Source organism: Microcebus murinus, chromosome 1 (assembly GCF_040939455.1).
Source record: "Microcebus murinus isolate Inina chromosome 1, M.murinus_Inina_mat1.0, whole genome shotgun sequence".
Lineage (NCBI taxonomy): Eukaryota > Metazoa > Chordata > Mammalia > Primates > Cheirogaleidae > Microcebus > Microcebus murinus.
The window spans coordinates 159,444,097-159,460,747 of NC_134104.1; the positions used below are offsets into that span (position 1 = coordinate 159,444,097).

At 42.7% G+C, this 16,651-nt stretch overlaps 1 protein-coding gene across 3 annotated transcripts in view; it reads left to right on the forward strand.

Moving 5' to 3' along the window:
• The window catches only part of CACNA2D3 (calcium voltage-gated channel auxiliary subunit alpha2delta 3), an 859,261-nt gene that overhangs the window by 331,045 nt on the left and 511,565 nt on the right, over window positions 1-16,651 (forward strand). For all 3 annotated transcript variants that reach the window (XM_020280385.2, XM_076008650.1, XM_076008655.1), the window contains one exon: window positions 11,081-11,243. In XM_020280385.2, the coding sequence (XP_020135974.1) occupies window positions 11,081-11,243 (163 nt within the window). The remainder of the gene's footprint in view (window positions 1-11,080; window positions 11,244-16,651) is intronic.

A 16,651-nucleotide genomic window follows, 5' to 3' on the forward strand; every position in this document is an offset into this window, starting at 1 on the left:
CCCCATCCAGGGATTCAGATTCCATCGCTCCGAGGTTTGGCCAGAGTTGAGGAGACTGCCCCTGCCTTAGGGCATCTGGCTTTCACTCTTTCCAGTGCCTCTCACCTGGAGACAGTGAAGAGGGAACCAGGGCAGGGTTCAGGAAATGAGGGCCTACAGGCCACCCTGCCAGCTGCTTGTTTTTGTAAATAAAGTTTTATTGGAACACAGCCACGCCCATTTGTTTATGGATTGCATTTGGCTGCTTTCACTAAAGCAGCAAAATTAAATCTTGCAACGGAGACTGCCTGGCCTGCAGAACCCAAAATATTTATTATCTGGTTATTTACAGAAAAAATGTACCAACCTGAAACTGGGGGGTGATGTTTCGGAGGCTGTGGATGGTGCGGGAGAGGCTCAGCCACCCTAGGAGAACAGCACGCTCTCCCCTGGCTGAGACGCTGCCTCGAACGGGCGGGCGGGTGGCGCACGCACTGAGCCTTTTTGCCATCTACTGGTGCTGGCCATGGGATCTGAGGCTCGGCCACGCCCAGAGCCTCCGGGCCAGTGAGAGGGCCTGAGCCGATTTCGATTCCGCCGTTGCCAGACGTGTGGAGCAACGGCTTGTTTCCATGCTGGCTCCTCTCTCAACTGGAAATTGCACTTTCTGTGACAGCACATTCAAGAGAGGAACTTCGCAGCAAGTGGGTTGCCCAGCGGCCCTTGGGGAAGCTGCAGGGGCGCTGAGGCCTCACAGGGGGGGCTTGTTCTTCCCATCTTACAGTGATAGCACATACCAGTGACTCTGGCCACTGTGGAGTCACCTTTACCCCACTCCTCTGTCCCAGTGAGTGACAGAGGCCGCGCAGAGATCTGACCGCGGCCTCCCACAACCTTCCCTTTCCCCGTCCCTGCGAAGCACTGCTTGCAGCGTTAGCGTCCTTACCTACTGAGCAGCTCTCCCTGGAACCACAGGCCTGGGAGGGTGCTTCGCAAGGACGCGGCTATGGAATGCAGCCCCGTGAGAGGCCTGCTGACCAAGTGGATTCTGACACTGCCACTTATCAGTCAGTCAACCAACAACTGGTGATCAGACGTGGCCATGCCAGGGACTGGGGACACAGCAGTGAGCAAACACAGGCACACTGCCTAAAGCTGTGTGGCTGGGTCATGGGGAGCTTCGCATTGCTGAAACAGTCACACGACTACAGATGGAATGGACCCCACGTCACGGAGATGGACAGCCATGTGGGCAGCTAAATTTGGGGAGCGCTGGGTGTGACACCCTCCAGTATTCTAGGTGCACATCATCGTAGATGCTCAGAATGAGTCAAAGGCTCCGAGAAGCCCTTCAGTGAAGAAACCTCTTTGCCTTTCCTTGAGTTTGGCTCTCCCTATGCATTGCAAACTTTGTTCATTTAAAAAAATGTTTCCTCCTGAGCATTCTGTAGAGTGACTTCCTGTCCTACAGATCGTCTGTGGAAATGCCGCTCTGGGACGCTGCAGAGACGCGCTGGGGCTGCGGGTGAGCCGCCGGCATGCCCAAAGAGAATGTGCCACTGCAATTTCAATTTACTTGTAATGTCGCTTTTGTCGCTTGTTTTATAATGTGCACATGTTAGTATAAGGCTAGGTCATACACATGAGTTATAAGTGATATGTATGCAGGAGTTATTGCTCAAAATCTTTTTAGTGAAAGAAATGCTTGAACCAAAATGTCTGGCATCATGGGCCCAGAAAATAAAGTGCAGGTGCTGTGTTCCTGTGTTCAGGTCCTGCCTGCTCTGGCCCTGCCTGCTCTCCTCTCCAAACTCCCCATTACTGCCCCAGTTCACAGTCTCAGATCCCTCCCTGCCTTCGTGTCTGCTGTCTCTTCCTCAGCTGGGCATATCCGAATCCTTTGGTTTTTTTTTTTTTTTTTTTTAATTTTCTTTACTTGTTTTTTATTTCGGCATATTATGGGGATACAGATTTTAAGGTTTCAATAAATGCCCTATCCCCCCTCCCCCACAAGTCTGAGTTTCCAGCATGCCCATCCCCCAGATGGTGCACATCTCACTCATTATGTATGTATATACCCACCCCCCTCCCCCCTCCCACCTGCCCAGTACCCTATTACTGCAGTACCTATGTGACCACTTAGATGCTGCTCAGTTAATACCAGTTTGCTGGTGAGTATATGTGGTGCTTGTTTTTCCATTCTTGGGATACTTCACTTAGTAGTATGGGTTCCAGCTCTAACCAGGAAAATGTAAGATATGCTATATCACCGTTGTTTCTTAGAGCTGAATAGTACTCCATGGTATACATATACCACATTTTATTAATCCATTCTTGGATTGATGGGCACTTGGGCTGTTTCCACAGCCTTGCGATTATGAATTGTGCTGCTATAAACATTCGAGTGCAGGTGTCTTTTTTGTAGAGTGTCATTGGATCTTTTGGGTAGATGCCCAGTAGTGGAATTGCTGGATCAAATGGTAGATTCACCTGTATCACTTTGAGGTATCTCCATATTGCTTTCCACAGAGGTTGAACTAGTTTGCAGTCCCATCAGCAGTGTAGGAGTGTTCCTCTCTCTCCGCATCCATGCCAGCAATTATTGTTTGGAGACTTTTTGATAAAGGCCGTTCTCACTGGAGTTAAGTAATATCTCATTGTGGTTTTGATTTGCATTTCCCTGATGATTAGAGATGTTGAGTATTTTTTCATGTTTGTTGGCCATTCTTCTGTCTTCTTTAGAAAAGTTTCTGTTCAAGTCCTTTGCCCACTTTTTAATAGGGTTCTTTGATTTTTTCTTGCTGATTTTCATGAGTTCTAAGTATATTCTGGTTATCAGCCCCTTATCAGATGCGTAGGATGCAAAAATTTTCTCCCATTCTGTAGATTGTCTGTTTACTTTCATGACTGCAAATCCTTTGGTTTTTAAGGCCCAGCCCCAGTGCATCTTTGATGAAGATCCTTTCCAGCCAGAGGGTTATTTAAAAATTTCTGTCCCTTGAATATCTCATTGCTTCCTAATGCAGGCCTTGGCCACTTACAGCCCGAAGGCCAAATCTTTTTGCAATTTTGTAAATTTCCTGTAAATACAGTTTTACTGGAAGATAAGCAGGCCCATTCGTTTTCGTGTTGTCCTGGCTGCTGCCACGCTGCAGCGGTGCAGCTGAGTAGCTGCCAGGAAGACTCCATAGCCCACAAAGCTGAAAGCATTCACCGTCTGACTCTTTACGGAAAAGCTTGCTGCCTCCTGCACTACCGAATTACTCTTAGATACTTACTCATGGAACCACCGCGTTGCAGCCTGGGGCTGAGCCAGGTGCTGGTGAACAAAGCACATCTACCGCTTTGTCCCCGGTATTTTATATGCCACATTTTGTCCCCTGGATTAGTTCCCTTGTGCCTCCATCACACTTAGTATATGTGTGTGATCAGATATATACACACAAAAAAATTAATTTCCTCTTACCCCAAGGGCAACAAGGATTCAGAAATACTGAGGTGACTTGAGCTAAACATATCTTTTCCTCAATCAATCATATGGACAAAGCCACTGAGCTTCATAATTATAACAATGCATTCTAAGGCCTGAGCAATGATTCTTCTTGTTTGTACTGAATCAGCCTTTTCAAAATCAATGCAGAACAGACAAAGGAATTTGGGGAGGAGAAGCAGAACACACGGTCGTCCCTGGTAAATGATGAGCGCCATTGAGCAAAATCGTGCTTAGGTTTCCATCCTTCATTTGCATTCTGGGCTGTGCAGATGATTCAATTAAATGGCAGTGTCGAAAATGCCTCCAGAGAGCCTGTGCACGGACCATTACTGCATTGTCCTTTATCGAGCAGCAGGCTGAGGCTTTATTTTGGTAATTTAACTTCCAGCTATATGAAACAATGGAGGTAAAGGCTTGAACACTTCTGGAAAGTGTTGGTATTCTGTGAAGCGCTTGGGTCTGTGGAAGATTAAGACTTCCCTTAACATCTTGCTGTGGGAAGGAGTGCTACTGACATGTTTCCTAGAAGCCAGATTCCCCAAAAGAGGGGGGCCTTCCCCTTGGCATTGGGGGGTTCATGGGCTGGTCAAGGTATTTCCCCACGGTCAAGAGCTTCCTTGGTTGGTGTTCAGCAGAAGTCTGGTTTGTTTTGGGGGTGTCATATCACAGTAAATTGTCCTTTAAAAATGGTTAGGGTTGGAATTAGTAACTTGAGTTCTGTTTTTGTAGAGTTCTTGAATTAATCTTTCAAAAAGAATTGAAAGGTCTTTTGTGACTTTAATTTTTTTTTTATCAAGGCATATATTTCTATCTGGGAAAATGCACTGTTCGTTAGCATACAACCTAGTGGGTGCTGACAAATGCATACATGTGTGTAAGCCGTGCGTCATCAAAGATACAGGACATTTCCAAGCACTCCGGGAAGCTCTCCTATGGACCTCCTAGTTGACTCGAACCCTTGCTCCAAGAAGCAACCCCCGATTGCCATATCATGATTGAATAATAATTTTGACTGTTCCAGAACTTCATATAAATGGAATCACACATGTGTTGTCTTTTGTTTCTGGCTTCTTTCACTCTTAATATTTGTGAGATTCATTCATATTTTGAGCATATCAGTAATTCGTTCCTGAGTAGTAGTCTATTGTATGACTGTATCACAGATTTATTTATCCTTTTGCCTGTTAATGGACATTTGGGGTATTTCTAGTTTGGGGTTGTTACGATGGGGCTTTCAAGAACATTCACACAAATATTTTTGTGGGCATGTTTTCATTTCTCTTGGGTAAATACCTAGGAGTGGAATTGTCAGGTCATATGGTAGATATATATTTAACTTTATAAGAAGCTGCAAAGTGTTTTCCCAAAAGTGTTTGTACCATGTTGTATTTCCGTGAGCAATATATGAGATTTCCTGTTACTCCACATCCTTGGCAACATTTAATACTGTCAGGATATTTAATTTTAGTTATTCTAGTGGGTGTAAAATGGCATGTTATTGGGGTTTTATTTTGCACCTTTCTAATGACTAAAGATGTTGAACACATTTTGACCTGCATGTTGGCCATTTATATCCCTTCTTTTGTAAGGTGTCTGTTCAGATCTTTTGCCCATATTGTGACTGCTGTTGTAAGTTGAGTTACAGCAGTTCATTATGGATTCTGGGTATGAGTCATTTGTCAGATGTATATTTATGAATACTTTTCCCTCAACAGTGGCTTTCCTATTTGTTTCATTAACAGTGATTTTGATGACTGGAAGTTTGAATTTTTATAACTTTCAAATTATCGATTTTTAAAATTGCAAGTGCATTCTGTAGTCTAAGAAATCAATGCCCACCTGAAGGCCACAAAAGTATTCATCACCGTTTTTCTAGAAGTATTACAGATTTAGTTTTTACACTTAAGTCTATTATCCATCCATCTTAAGTTAGTATGTATATGATGTGAGTTATGGATTGAAAATGTAGTTTTCATATCTTTCATCATTTGATCCAGTGCAGTTTGTTGAAAATATAATACTTTCCCCATTGAATTATCTAGACTCTTTTATTGAAAATCAGTTGACTGTGTATGCCAGCTTTATTTCTGGACTCTTCTGTTCCAGTGTCGTTTGTCTGTTCTAATGCCAATACTACACTGTTTTGATTAATGAGATTTAGAGGAAGGCTTAAAATCAGGAAATGTAAGTCCTTGGACTTTTTTCTTCTTTTTAAAGATTGTTCGAAATTGATATCCTTTTCATTTCCTTATAAAACTTAAAATCAACTTGGCAATTTCTCCAAAAAGCTTATTGAGATTTTGATTGGGATTTCATTGAATTTATAGATCAGTTTGGGAAGAATTTTCCAAGTCTTGAATAAAGTATCTCTTTCCATTTATGTATGTCTTAAATTTCAAACAGCAATATTTTGTAGTTGGTAGTATTTTGTAGTTTACAGGCATTATGCATATTTTAAAAATTTATACCTAAATATTTCATGTTTTATGCTATTATAAGTACTATTATTTTCAATTTTAATTTCCAGTTGTTCTTTGTATATTAAAATGCAATAGATTTTTTAATATTCATCTTGTATTCTATGACCTTGCCAACTCTTAAAAAATTAGAACTTTTTAGTATATTATATATGTTGGTATATTATGTGGATTCCTTAGGATTTTCTACATAGACAATCATGTTGTCTGCAAATAAAGATAATTTTTTCCTTTGTAATTTCAATGAGTTTTATTTATTTATTCATCTGAATATATTTGCCAGGACCACCAATACAATACTGAATGGATTTGGTAAGATATCCTTGCCTTGTTCCTGATCTTAGGGGAAAACACTCAGTGATTCTTTATTAACATAATGTTAGCTGCAGGTTGAGAACATTTTTTCCTGTTTTTAATTTTCCAAGCATTTTTATGATGAACGAAAATTGAATTTTATCAAATACTTTTTCTGCATCATATGATTTTACTTCTCTGTTCTGCTAATGTGGTAAATTATGTTGATTGATTTTCAAATGTTAAACCAACCTTGAATTCCTGGGATTAATACAACTTGGTCATAATGTATTATCCTTTTAATTATAGGTGGATTTCATTTCATTTAATAGTTGAAGATTTTTGTGTCCAGGTTCATGAAGAATATTGATGTGCAGTGTTTTGTTTTGTTTTGTTTTGTTTCATTTTTTGAGACAGGGTTTGCTTTGTTGCCCAGGCTATAGGCTTCATAGTTCACTGCAACTTCCAACTCCTGGGCTCAAGCAATCCTCCTGCCTCAGCCTCCAGAGTAGCTGGGACTACAGGCTTATGCCATCATGCCTGGCCAATTTTTGTATTTTTTTGTGGAGATGGAGTCTCTCTCTTGCTCAGGCAGGTCTTGAACTCCTGGCCTTAAGCAATCCTCCTGCCTCAGCCTCCCAAAGTAGGATTATAGGCATGAGCCACCACACCTAGCCAATATGTTGTTTATATTATGATTAATTTCAAAATATTTTTCAACTTCCTATGTCATTTTCTTCCTTGACATTACTAAGAAGTATGTTGTTTAATTTCTAAATCTTTAGGACATTTCCAGATACTAGATATCAGTATTTTTATACTAATATCATATATTAATTTCTAAATTTAGCTTGTTATTATCAGAGAACATACTATGTGAATTTCTGTCATTTCAGATTTATTGAGACTTATTTAATGGCCCAGCCAGTGTATGCTCTGGAAAAGAAAGTGTGCTCTGTAGTTGTTACATGTGGAGTTCTAGAAATGTCAACTACATTAAGCTATTATTAAATAAATAGAGTTGCTACATGACCAACCCCAATATAAATTCTGGGCACTGAGTCTCTCTTGAGGCTCCCTGGCAGACACCATTTCAAGTGTGTTGTTACAATTCATTACTGGAAGAATTAAGTGCAACGTGTCATTACACTGGGACAGAACTATTGGAAGCTTGCTCCTGGATTACTCTGGAGTTTGCCTCATTTTCCTCTTCTCTTTGCTGATCTTGCTTTGTATCATTTCACTATAATAAATCTTTTAAAAGTCCTAACTTTTGGTTTCATTGATTTTTTTTTCTATTGACTTCCTATTTTCAGTTTCATTGATTTTTTTTTGCTTTGCAAATTAAAAAGGTATTATTTCATTTCTTCTGCTTACTTTGGATTTAATATGCTCTTCTTTTTCTACTTTCCCAAAGTAGAAGCTTGGATGATTGATTCTAGATCTTTTTGCTCTTCAAATGTATGTGTTCAGTGCTACAAATTTCCTTTTAAGCAGTTTTTGCCGCATCCCACAAATTTTGATAAATTGTATTTTCATTTAGATTAACATTCATCCTGAGACTTCTTCTTTGATACATGTGTTATTTAAAAGTATGTTGTTGGATCTTCACATATTTTAGGACTTTTCATCTATCTTTCTGTTACTGATTTTGAGTTTACTTTCATTGTGGTCTGAGAGCATACTTTATATGATTTGTATTCTTTTAAATCTGTAAAGGTGTGTTTTATGGCTGAGAATGTGGTCTGTCTTGGTGCATGTCTAAAGCAAACATGTTCACATGCTTGAGAAGAATGTGTGTTCTGCTCTTGTTGGATGAAGTATCCTATAAATATAAATTAGATTCAATTAATGATGCCATTCAGTTCAACTATATTTTTACCAAGTTTTTGCCTCCTGAGTTTGTCAATTACTGATACAGGGGTAGAGGTATTGAATTCTTCAACTATAATAGCAGTTTTTTCTAATTCTCCTTGCAGTTCTGTCAGTCTTTGCTTCACATATTTTAATACGCTTTTGCTAGGTGCATACAAGTTAAGGATTGCTATGTCTTCTTAGAGAGTTGACCTCTTTATCATTAAGTACTACACTTCTTATTCCTTGATAATTTTCCTTGCTTTGAAGTTTGCTTTGTCTGAAATTAAAATACCTACTCTGGCTTTCTTTTGATTAATGTTAGCATGCTATATCTTTCTTCATACCTTTACTTTTAATATATCTGTGTCTTTATGCTTAAAGTAGGTTTCTTTTGGACAAAATATATTTGAGTCTTTTCTTTAATCGACTCTGACAGTCTCTGCCTTTTAATTAATGTATTTAGACCATTCACAATTACGTGATTATTGATATAGTTGGATTAATATATACCGTGATTATAATAATATTCTATTTATTGTACTTGTTCTTTCTTTTTTGTCTTCTATTCTTTTTCTGCCTTCTCTTATTTTAATTGAGCATGTTATATGACTTAATTTTCACTCCTCTCAGCACATAAATTATACTTCCTTTTAAAATTATGTTAGTAGTTGTCCTAGAGTTTTCAGTATACATTTACAACTAATTTAAGTTCATTTTCAGATGACCCTATAACACTTCATGGGTAGTGCAGGTATCCTATAACAGAGTGTCTTAACTTGGCTGCTATAATAGAATACCTGAGATGGAGTACTTTATAAAGAACAGAAATTTCTTATTTTTTCACAGTTGTGGAGGCTAGGAAGCCCAAGATCACGGCACCAGCCCGTCTGGTATCTGGTGAGGGCTGCTGCCTGCTTCCACGATGGCACTTTGAAGCCACGTCCGATAGGGAGGGATGCTGCTTGGCAGAAGGCAGAATCACAAATGGGATGAACTTTCTCTGTCAAGCTCTTATACTAGGACATCTGATCCCATTCATGAGGGAGGAACCCTCATGGCCTAATCACCTCTAATGACCCCACAACTTAATACCCTCATATTGGCAATACCTGAATTTTGGAGGGGACATGTTCAAATCACAGCACAAAATATTTCCCATTCCTCCCTTTGCTGTCATTCATTTCACTTATTCACAGACTATAATCACCCAATAATTAGTTACTATTATTATTTTGAATAAGCTATTATATGTTAGATTAGTTAAGAATAAGAAAAATTAAATAGTTTATTTTACCTTCACTTATTCCTACTCTAACACTCTTTTCTTTATGTGGATAAGAGTTTCTGACCTATATAATTTTCCTTCTTTCTTAAGAACTTTTAACATTTCTTGCAAGGCAGGTCTGTTGGCAATAGATTTCTTCATTTTTGACTGTCTGAGAAAGTCTTTATTTCTTTTTCACTTGCAAAGGAGAATTTCACTAGATACAGAATTCTGGGTTGATGGATTTTTTTCTTGGAGCACTTTAAGTATTTCACTCCGTTCTCTTCTTGCTTACATATTAGTAGTTTCTGAGGAGAAGTCTGATGTAATCCTTTTCCTTGTTCCTCTGTAGGTAAGATCCACCCCCCTTTCCCTGGCTTCTTTCAAGATTTTCTCTTTGATTTTCTACAGTTGGGATATAATATGTGTAGGTGTAGACTTTTATGATATTCATTGTGCTTGGTGTTCTCTGAGCTTCCTGGATCTGTGCTTTGGTGTTTGTGATTAATTCTGGAAAATTCCTAGCCATTATTATTTCAAATTTTTCTTCATTTTCCTTCTCTCTTTCTTCTCCATCTGGTATTCCCATTCCACATATGTTACACCTTTCGTAATTGTCCCACAGTTCTTGGATATTCTGATCCTTTTGTTCTCTTCTCTTTGCTTTTCAGTTTGAGGAAGTTTCTATTAACATCTCTTCGAGCTGTGTGCAGTCTACTGATGAACTATTGAAGGCATTCTTCATTTCCGTTACAGTGTTTTTGATTTCTAACATTTATTATTGATTCTTTCCTAAACTCTCCATCTATGTAACACCTTTTCCTGCATCTTATCCTCTTTTCCCGCAGTCCCCTTAGCATATTGATCACAGTCACTTCAAGGTTGTGTTAATTCCAGCCCCTGGCCGCATGCACAGAGGAGGCGAGCCCAGACTCTGGAGCTAGACTGCCGGGTCTGGATTCTGGCCGTGCTGGTCAGCTGCGGAATCTTTGGCAGGGAGCATGAATTCTTTACACCTTGGTTTCCTCACTTGCGAAGTGAGAATACTCATAAATCTACTTAATAATATCAAGATATCAAATGAGATAACACATGAAAAGCAATTGGAATAATTTCTGACATGAAGTAAGCCCTCTGTATGTGTCAGCTGATAATATAGCCATTTGTAAAACATGCTGGCACACGCCCATCTAAGGGCCTTGTCATTCAGTCTCAACGTGGGTGTCACTACCAGTGAGACCTGACCTGAGCAACATATATAAGCCCACAGCCCTCTGCTTCTGCTCTTCCTCTTAGTCTATTTTATTATTTTTCCAAAGCAAGTATGATGTTCTGACATGTTATTTATTTATTTGTTATATTTTGTGGATTTTCAGCTTCCTTCAACTTAAATATAGGCTGTTAGTAGCATGGTCTCTTTCCAAAATTTAAAGAATTAAAATAATTTAGGGGCAATTTTCTCTATATTCACATAAGGAAGTACCGTGTTAACCCCTTGAATTTATGCTTCCCAAGAATATTTAATGACATTGTCAAATACTTATGTAATCCTATCACACCTGTCTAAAAGCAGCCATAGATAGCACTTAAGACTCAAAGAGATTATGTGAGCAGATCAGGGTCCAGCATCGTAGGAATGGCCTGTGCCCAGGACTGGCTGAGGTCTCGGCCCTCTGCCCTCAGCTGCATGTAATGTTTTTTGACTTTCTCTTTCAGTATGAATACTTCAATGCTGTGCTGATAAATGAAAGGGACAAAGACGGGAATTTTTTGGAGCTGGGAAAGGAATTCATCTTAGCCCCAAATGACCATTTTAATAATTTGCCTGTGAATATCAGTCTGAGTGACGTCCAAGTGCCAACGAACATGTACAACAAAGGTAAGACTCCGGCCGCTGCTCTTTTAGAGGGTAAAGAGTAGGGGGTTTCAGAAGCAGGGGCTGGCTGGCTTTGGGTAAAGTTTTTTTTTCTTTTCTTTTTAAAGCACAATTACAAGGTGAACGTGTCGTGTCAAGCATCAACTGGATAGGTGCAGGGTGTGCCTGTTCTGCCTGGAGATTCTGGGCTTGCTGTTTCTCCAATTGGTGTTTATTAGACATTAAGCTCTCTAGCATGTAGTCCAGGGGCTGGGAACCTTTTCTGTAAACGGCAAGATAGTAAATATCTCAGGCACCTGCAAGTACTTAGCTCTGCTGTTCAGGCACAAAAGCAGCTGTAGACAATATGTGACATCAGTGGGCATTGCTGTGTGTCACTCACACTCTTTATCTATGAAAAGAGATGGTTGGCTTTAACCTGCAGGCATCGTTTGCTGACCCCTGATGTAACCTCTTTCTGTCTGTTCTCTATTCCCTGGAATGGCAGGTAAGGGTTGGGGAACCCTGGGGTTGCAGTGGAATCAGTTTTGGTCTCTTCTCAGAGCACAGCACAGCATGGACGTTAATGAACTCCCGATTTTCAGGCTTTTAGACCTCAAGTCTAGTCTTCACGTGGACACTAGAGTTCTTTTCCCAAAATTCCCATCTGCTCATTCCCCAATTGGGATTATTGTGGCCAAGGACTGGGCTCTGACATCAGATGGCCTCTGGCTAGACCCAAGTTTCACCTCTTTCTGGATGTGATCTTGGGTGTATTACCTCATCTTTTTCTGTCTTAGTTTCCTTATCTCAGTGATGTGAATCATAACCGTGTCTCTGCTGCGGGGTGGTTGTGAGGACTGAATGAGATGACGTTTACGAAGGACTGACGTTGTCAACATCTTCGTCCTGTCATCACTGAGTAGAAGTTTGCTCTACTTTGCTTTTCCTGAGAGGTCCAAAAACAAAAACAATCAAACAAAAAGCTATCCTCCTAGGAAAATAAATCAGAAAGTCATGGCATTTTTCACATGGGACAGGTAAAGACATGCCCCACGGTCTGCCAAGGGCTTCACAGTTTAGCTGGGAGCAGACAGGTAATGAGGTCATTAGAACACCGTGTGTCATGTATGGGCCACAGCACGGACTGCCTGGGGACAGCAGGAGTGCCAGTGACCACAGGGCCTCTCCAGTTGTTCCTATGGGCAGAGACACAAGCTAGCCTTTCTTCATTCTCCCTCTTAGAGAAAGTGATTGGGTTTAAATTGCTCGCAGAGAGCTCCGGACTGGGCCACATCCTGCAACCTGACCTTTCCTTCGGACTCTTCCTCAGGGGACAGCCCCGCCTTGGAGGGCTGAGCTCAGCTTTATTGGGCAGAGTTTAGTCCTCCAAGATGACCTTGTCAGCTGATGAAGTCCCAGATGAGATCGCTCCTTTTTGTGCAGTGTGGCTGGAAGAAAGCCATCTTCTGAGCATTGAAAATGTTCTCAACTGAAGATGAAAAGGTGATGAGATTTTACGGAGCAGTTTCAGACATGTAACAAGCCAGAATGATCTTTTAAAATATGACAGTTGCTTCAAGCTTGCTTGAGCCATTAGCACCATTATAGAGATTTAATTGCGCCCTGAGCTTTAAATTGTGTAATTGTACCTTTTGATGGTGGCAACACATAAGGGAGACACCATGGACCACACAGGCTGTAGAATCGTTCTCATGAGGACCTGTAGGCAGAATCTTACTGGATAGTCAGATTTCTTGAGCCATGGGAGGCAGATAATGACATTTAAGGTCGTTCTCAGCAGCCCTGTGGGGTCTGCCTACTACCCCTGCCCAGCTCGGTCGTCATGCCCCAGCCCGGGCGTGGGGCGCAGACGTGGGGCGTGGGTCAGCCCCAGGTGCCCCATCTTGTCTCAGCCAGGCAGTGCCTGCTCACGGGAGAGGGACAGGCACTTCAGGCAAATTCCTGTCTCCACTCTGCCTAATTCAAAGCAGCCCCAAACAGTCTTTTTTCTTTCCAAACTGCAGAAATATATTTCATGTTTAGAAGGCCCTCCAGCTCAGATCTTGTCATTGATGACATGTACTCAAAACACATGCTCGGAGCGTGGTCACTGGCTATGTTGTTTCATGCTGTTTCTGGGTTGGAAATCTTGCTCCCAACTAAGAAAACCAATACAAGGTCATTCTCTTGTGGCAGCCAGGCCCCCAGTGGATACATAGTAGTGTGGTCTGATAACTTGCTCTGGAGCTGCTGTGTGCTGTGTTCTTGGACATAATTTCTCGTCCTGGAAGAAACTGGCATGCGGACTCCACCTGCTCTCTGCAGTGTGCCCTCCCGGCTCGGCGGGCCTTGCAGCCAGGCTGTCCAGCCGAGCCGGCGCCTTCCTCTGTGCTGGAGGTGTCTTTCTCTTACCCACTGGAAGAGACGGAAGCTCAGAGTTGGCAGCTTGCAGGCAAGCAGTGCCATGGGAACTCTAAAACCATAGCCCTAGAGTCTTTAGGAATGCATCTTAGGGAAGTGTACATACACACAGGCACATAGATACACACATGCCTGCTCACACAGTATGTGTCACAGTGAGGAGGAGTGTGAATCTCAGGGCACAGCCTAGACCAGTCCTCATCTTCTGCACTTCCCCAGCGGGCAGCCTTGTCTGGCTGAGACTGGGCTGCAAGGCTATGCTTTTCTTGGGAGTCTAGCTCCTGAAAATGAAAAGAGCTCCAGGAAAAGGAAGACCTGTAACCACCATTGCAGAGCCCCCCAAATCAATCTGTCTATTACAATCTGATAGTTTCTTCTAAAAAGCTCCAGAAAAGGGCAAAAGTCCGGAGAAGCGGATTGGGCCCCTGCTTAGGAGCAGAGTATGGGGCTGCTGCAGGGATGGGCAGGATCGCCGGATCTGGATTTGTCAGATGTCCGAACCTATTTTTCAAATGTTGGGTTTGATAAAATGCAAAATGCATTTTGCCAAGCACTTTTCCCCTTAATTACACATGTATATTTTAAGGGAAATTTAATCCATATGTTTCTGATTTGTTTACACGGAAATCATTAAAATGTTGTTTTTCAAGAGCCATTTGATGTGCAAGAAGGCTCATGAACCTTTTAAAAAGCTGTTTAAAATTTTCTACTTTCTCTTTCGTTTCTTTTCCCTTTGCACGTGTGAGAGAGAGAGAGAGAGAGAGAGAGAGAGAGAGCGAGCGAGCAAGTGAGCAAGAGTGACTAACCCCAGGATGTTAAAAACAAATTCTGGCAGTAAAAAAAAAAAAAAAAAAAAACCAAATTCTTACTCTAAATGGTTTTCTCCTGTGGGGTCTGAGCATTTGGAGCGGGCTAGAATCTTGCGTCCGTGCCTGTGTCCCAGCCCTGACTCAGTGTGGTGGGGATACGGCCATGAGCTGGGATCGGAGTCCAGGTCAGTGGAAGTGGGCCCGAGCACACCGCTTCAACCCTGGAGAAAGACCTTCGGGAAGCTGCAGTCCTCACCAAGGCCCAGGGGACGTCCCCAAGCTGTGTGTGGTTCTCAGGAGCCCCGATTCCATCAGTGCGAGTGCATCAGCACTCAGGTGTTTGCAAGACACACACAAGATAGTGCAACCAAAGTGATTCCACAGTTGTCATCCTGGAGTACTCAGCGCTTTTCTCTTCTAGTTTGTAAATGATATTTTTATGTCACAGAATAACTATCTATGACTTAAAATTCACAGGTTGAATGACTGGGTTCAGGTTTTACTGTCAATTCCTTCACACTTCTGAATGTGTGCACATGTGCACGCAAACATAGGTCTGCATAGATGTGTGTGTGTGTGTGTGCGCATAGGTTTGTGTCTGTGTTTCCTCATGGAGGGAGGGTGTCATGTGGCCCTTCATGGCCCCTCAACGCTGTGCTAACCTTATGTTCAGCCTAGAAGTGGCACTTGAGAAACGAGTGAGAGAATGGATGGATGGGTGGATACGCAGATTCGTCACCAAGAACCACTCTGTGCTGAGCACTGTAACTGCATTGTCTCATTGACAGCGACCCTACGTGCTATAGGCAGCAGTGGGGACCACCACCCTGCAAGGCAAACCTTCCACAGCCTCTGTTCTAGAGTTGAGTCCAAGGATGTCCCATGGGGTAAATCTCAAAGGCATCACTTTAGGTGCCAAGTGATTATTCCCCAAAATGCAAGTGGGAAAGGAGTTTATACAACCTGTCTAAGGCCCCTGCAACACTGTTCTTGTCCCCTGGTCCCCTGCCTCTGCCTTTTACCCCGTGCAGTCCCAATCTCTCTGTCCTGGCCTCCTGGGGGGCTCTGGCTGCAGCATCGGGAATGTCTGGTGGGGCGGCAGGCTTGGACTGTGGCCAGTGCTGTGAGTACCAGCGTGGTGCTCTGGGAAACACATTCACTCTTGGGGGCTCCTTTCCTCGTCTGTAAGGTGTGAAGTGTCATTCTGAGCACGGAAGTAGGGGCAGGTGCAGCACCCAGCACGGCGCCTGGCACGTGGAGGCGCTCGGCACTCACTGCCTCTCCTCCCCAAGCCAACCTCCAGCTCCCTGCAAACCAGAGCATTCCCCTTGCTGCCCTGCCGAAAACCTGCAGGGGACGCCACCGCCATGCCCAGCCCCTTCCCTTCAGCACTGTGTGTGGAATCAAATACAACGTGCTCACAGGCTGACTCTGGTTTTCCGTCTTCTTTCCCTGGCTGCCCCATTCCTCCTCTTCCTGGCCAAGCCAGATCCCGGGACTCTAGATTCCCTGAACAGCCTCTGCTTAGGCTCTGACCTCCAGTGGAGGGTGCTTCCCTGCTCTCTGCAAAGGCCCGTCCCATCCTGAGAGCCCAGCGCCCGCTGCTCTGTCTCCCTGGCCCCGACCTCCTCGCCAGACCACCAGACCACCCCTCCCCTCAGGAGTGCCACAGTGCTCAGCACGTGTGTAGTGGGGGTTTTGTTTGTTTCTCACTGGGCTCTTAGTCCTTGAACTTGGGCCAGGGACTGATTTTTTTACCCCCTGGGCACCTAGCAGAGGACCTGGAATGGAAAAGATCTTCACGGATGGTGTTGAATCAGACTGAGTCCACTTGCTACAGGGCCTCACCAGTGGGTTTTCCCTTGTTGTTGTTTATTTGTTTTTGGTTGTTTGTTTTTTTTTCTGTCATTCTACTTGGATTTGAATGTTTGTTTGTTTTTGAAGACAGTAATTTTAGATGTACGCCTAATGAGGTATATACTATTTACTTTCAGAATTTTAAAATTTGTATTTTTAATCTCTCTTTCCAGAGGAGTGGAAATCAAGACAGAGTCTTGCGGTTGGATGGGAGCAGAACCTAGGCGAGAGGGCTCTGAAAGGGGCCGGCAGCACTGGAGGGGCATGGCGAGCAGGGGTTGCTAGCAGTGTTTATTTCTCCCTGGTGTCCCCACATTTGTGAAATGTCACAGTAATGGTGGA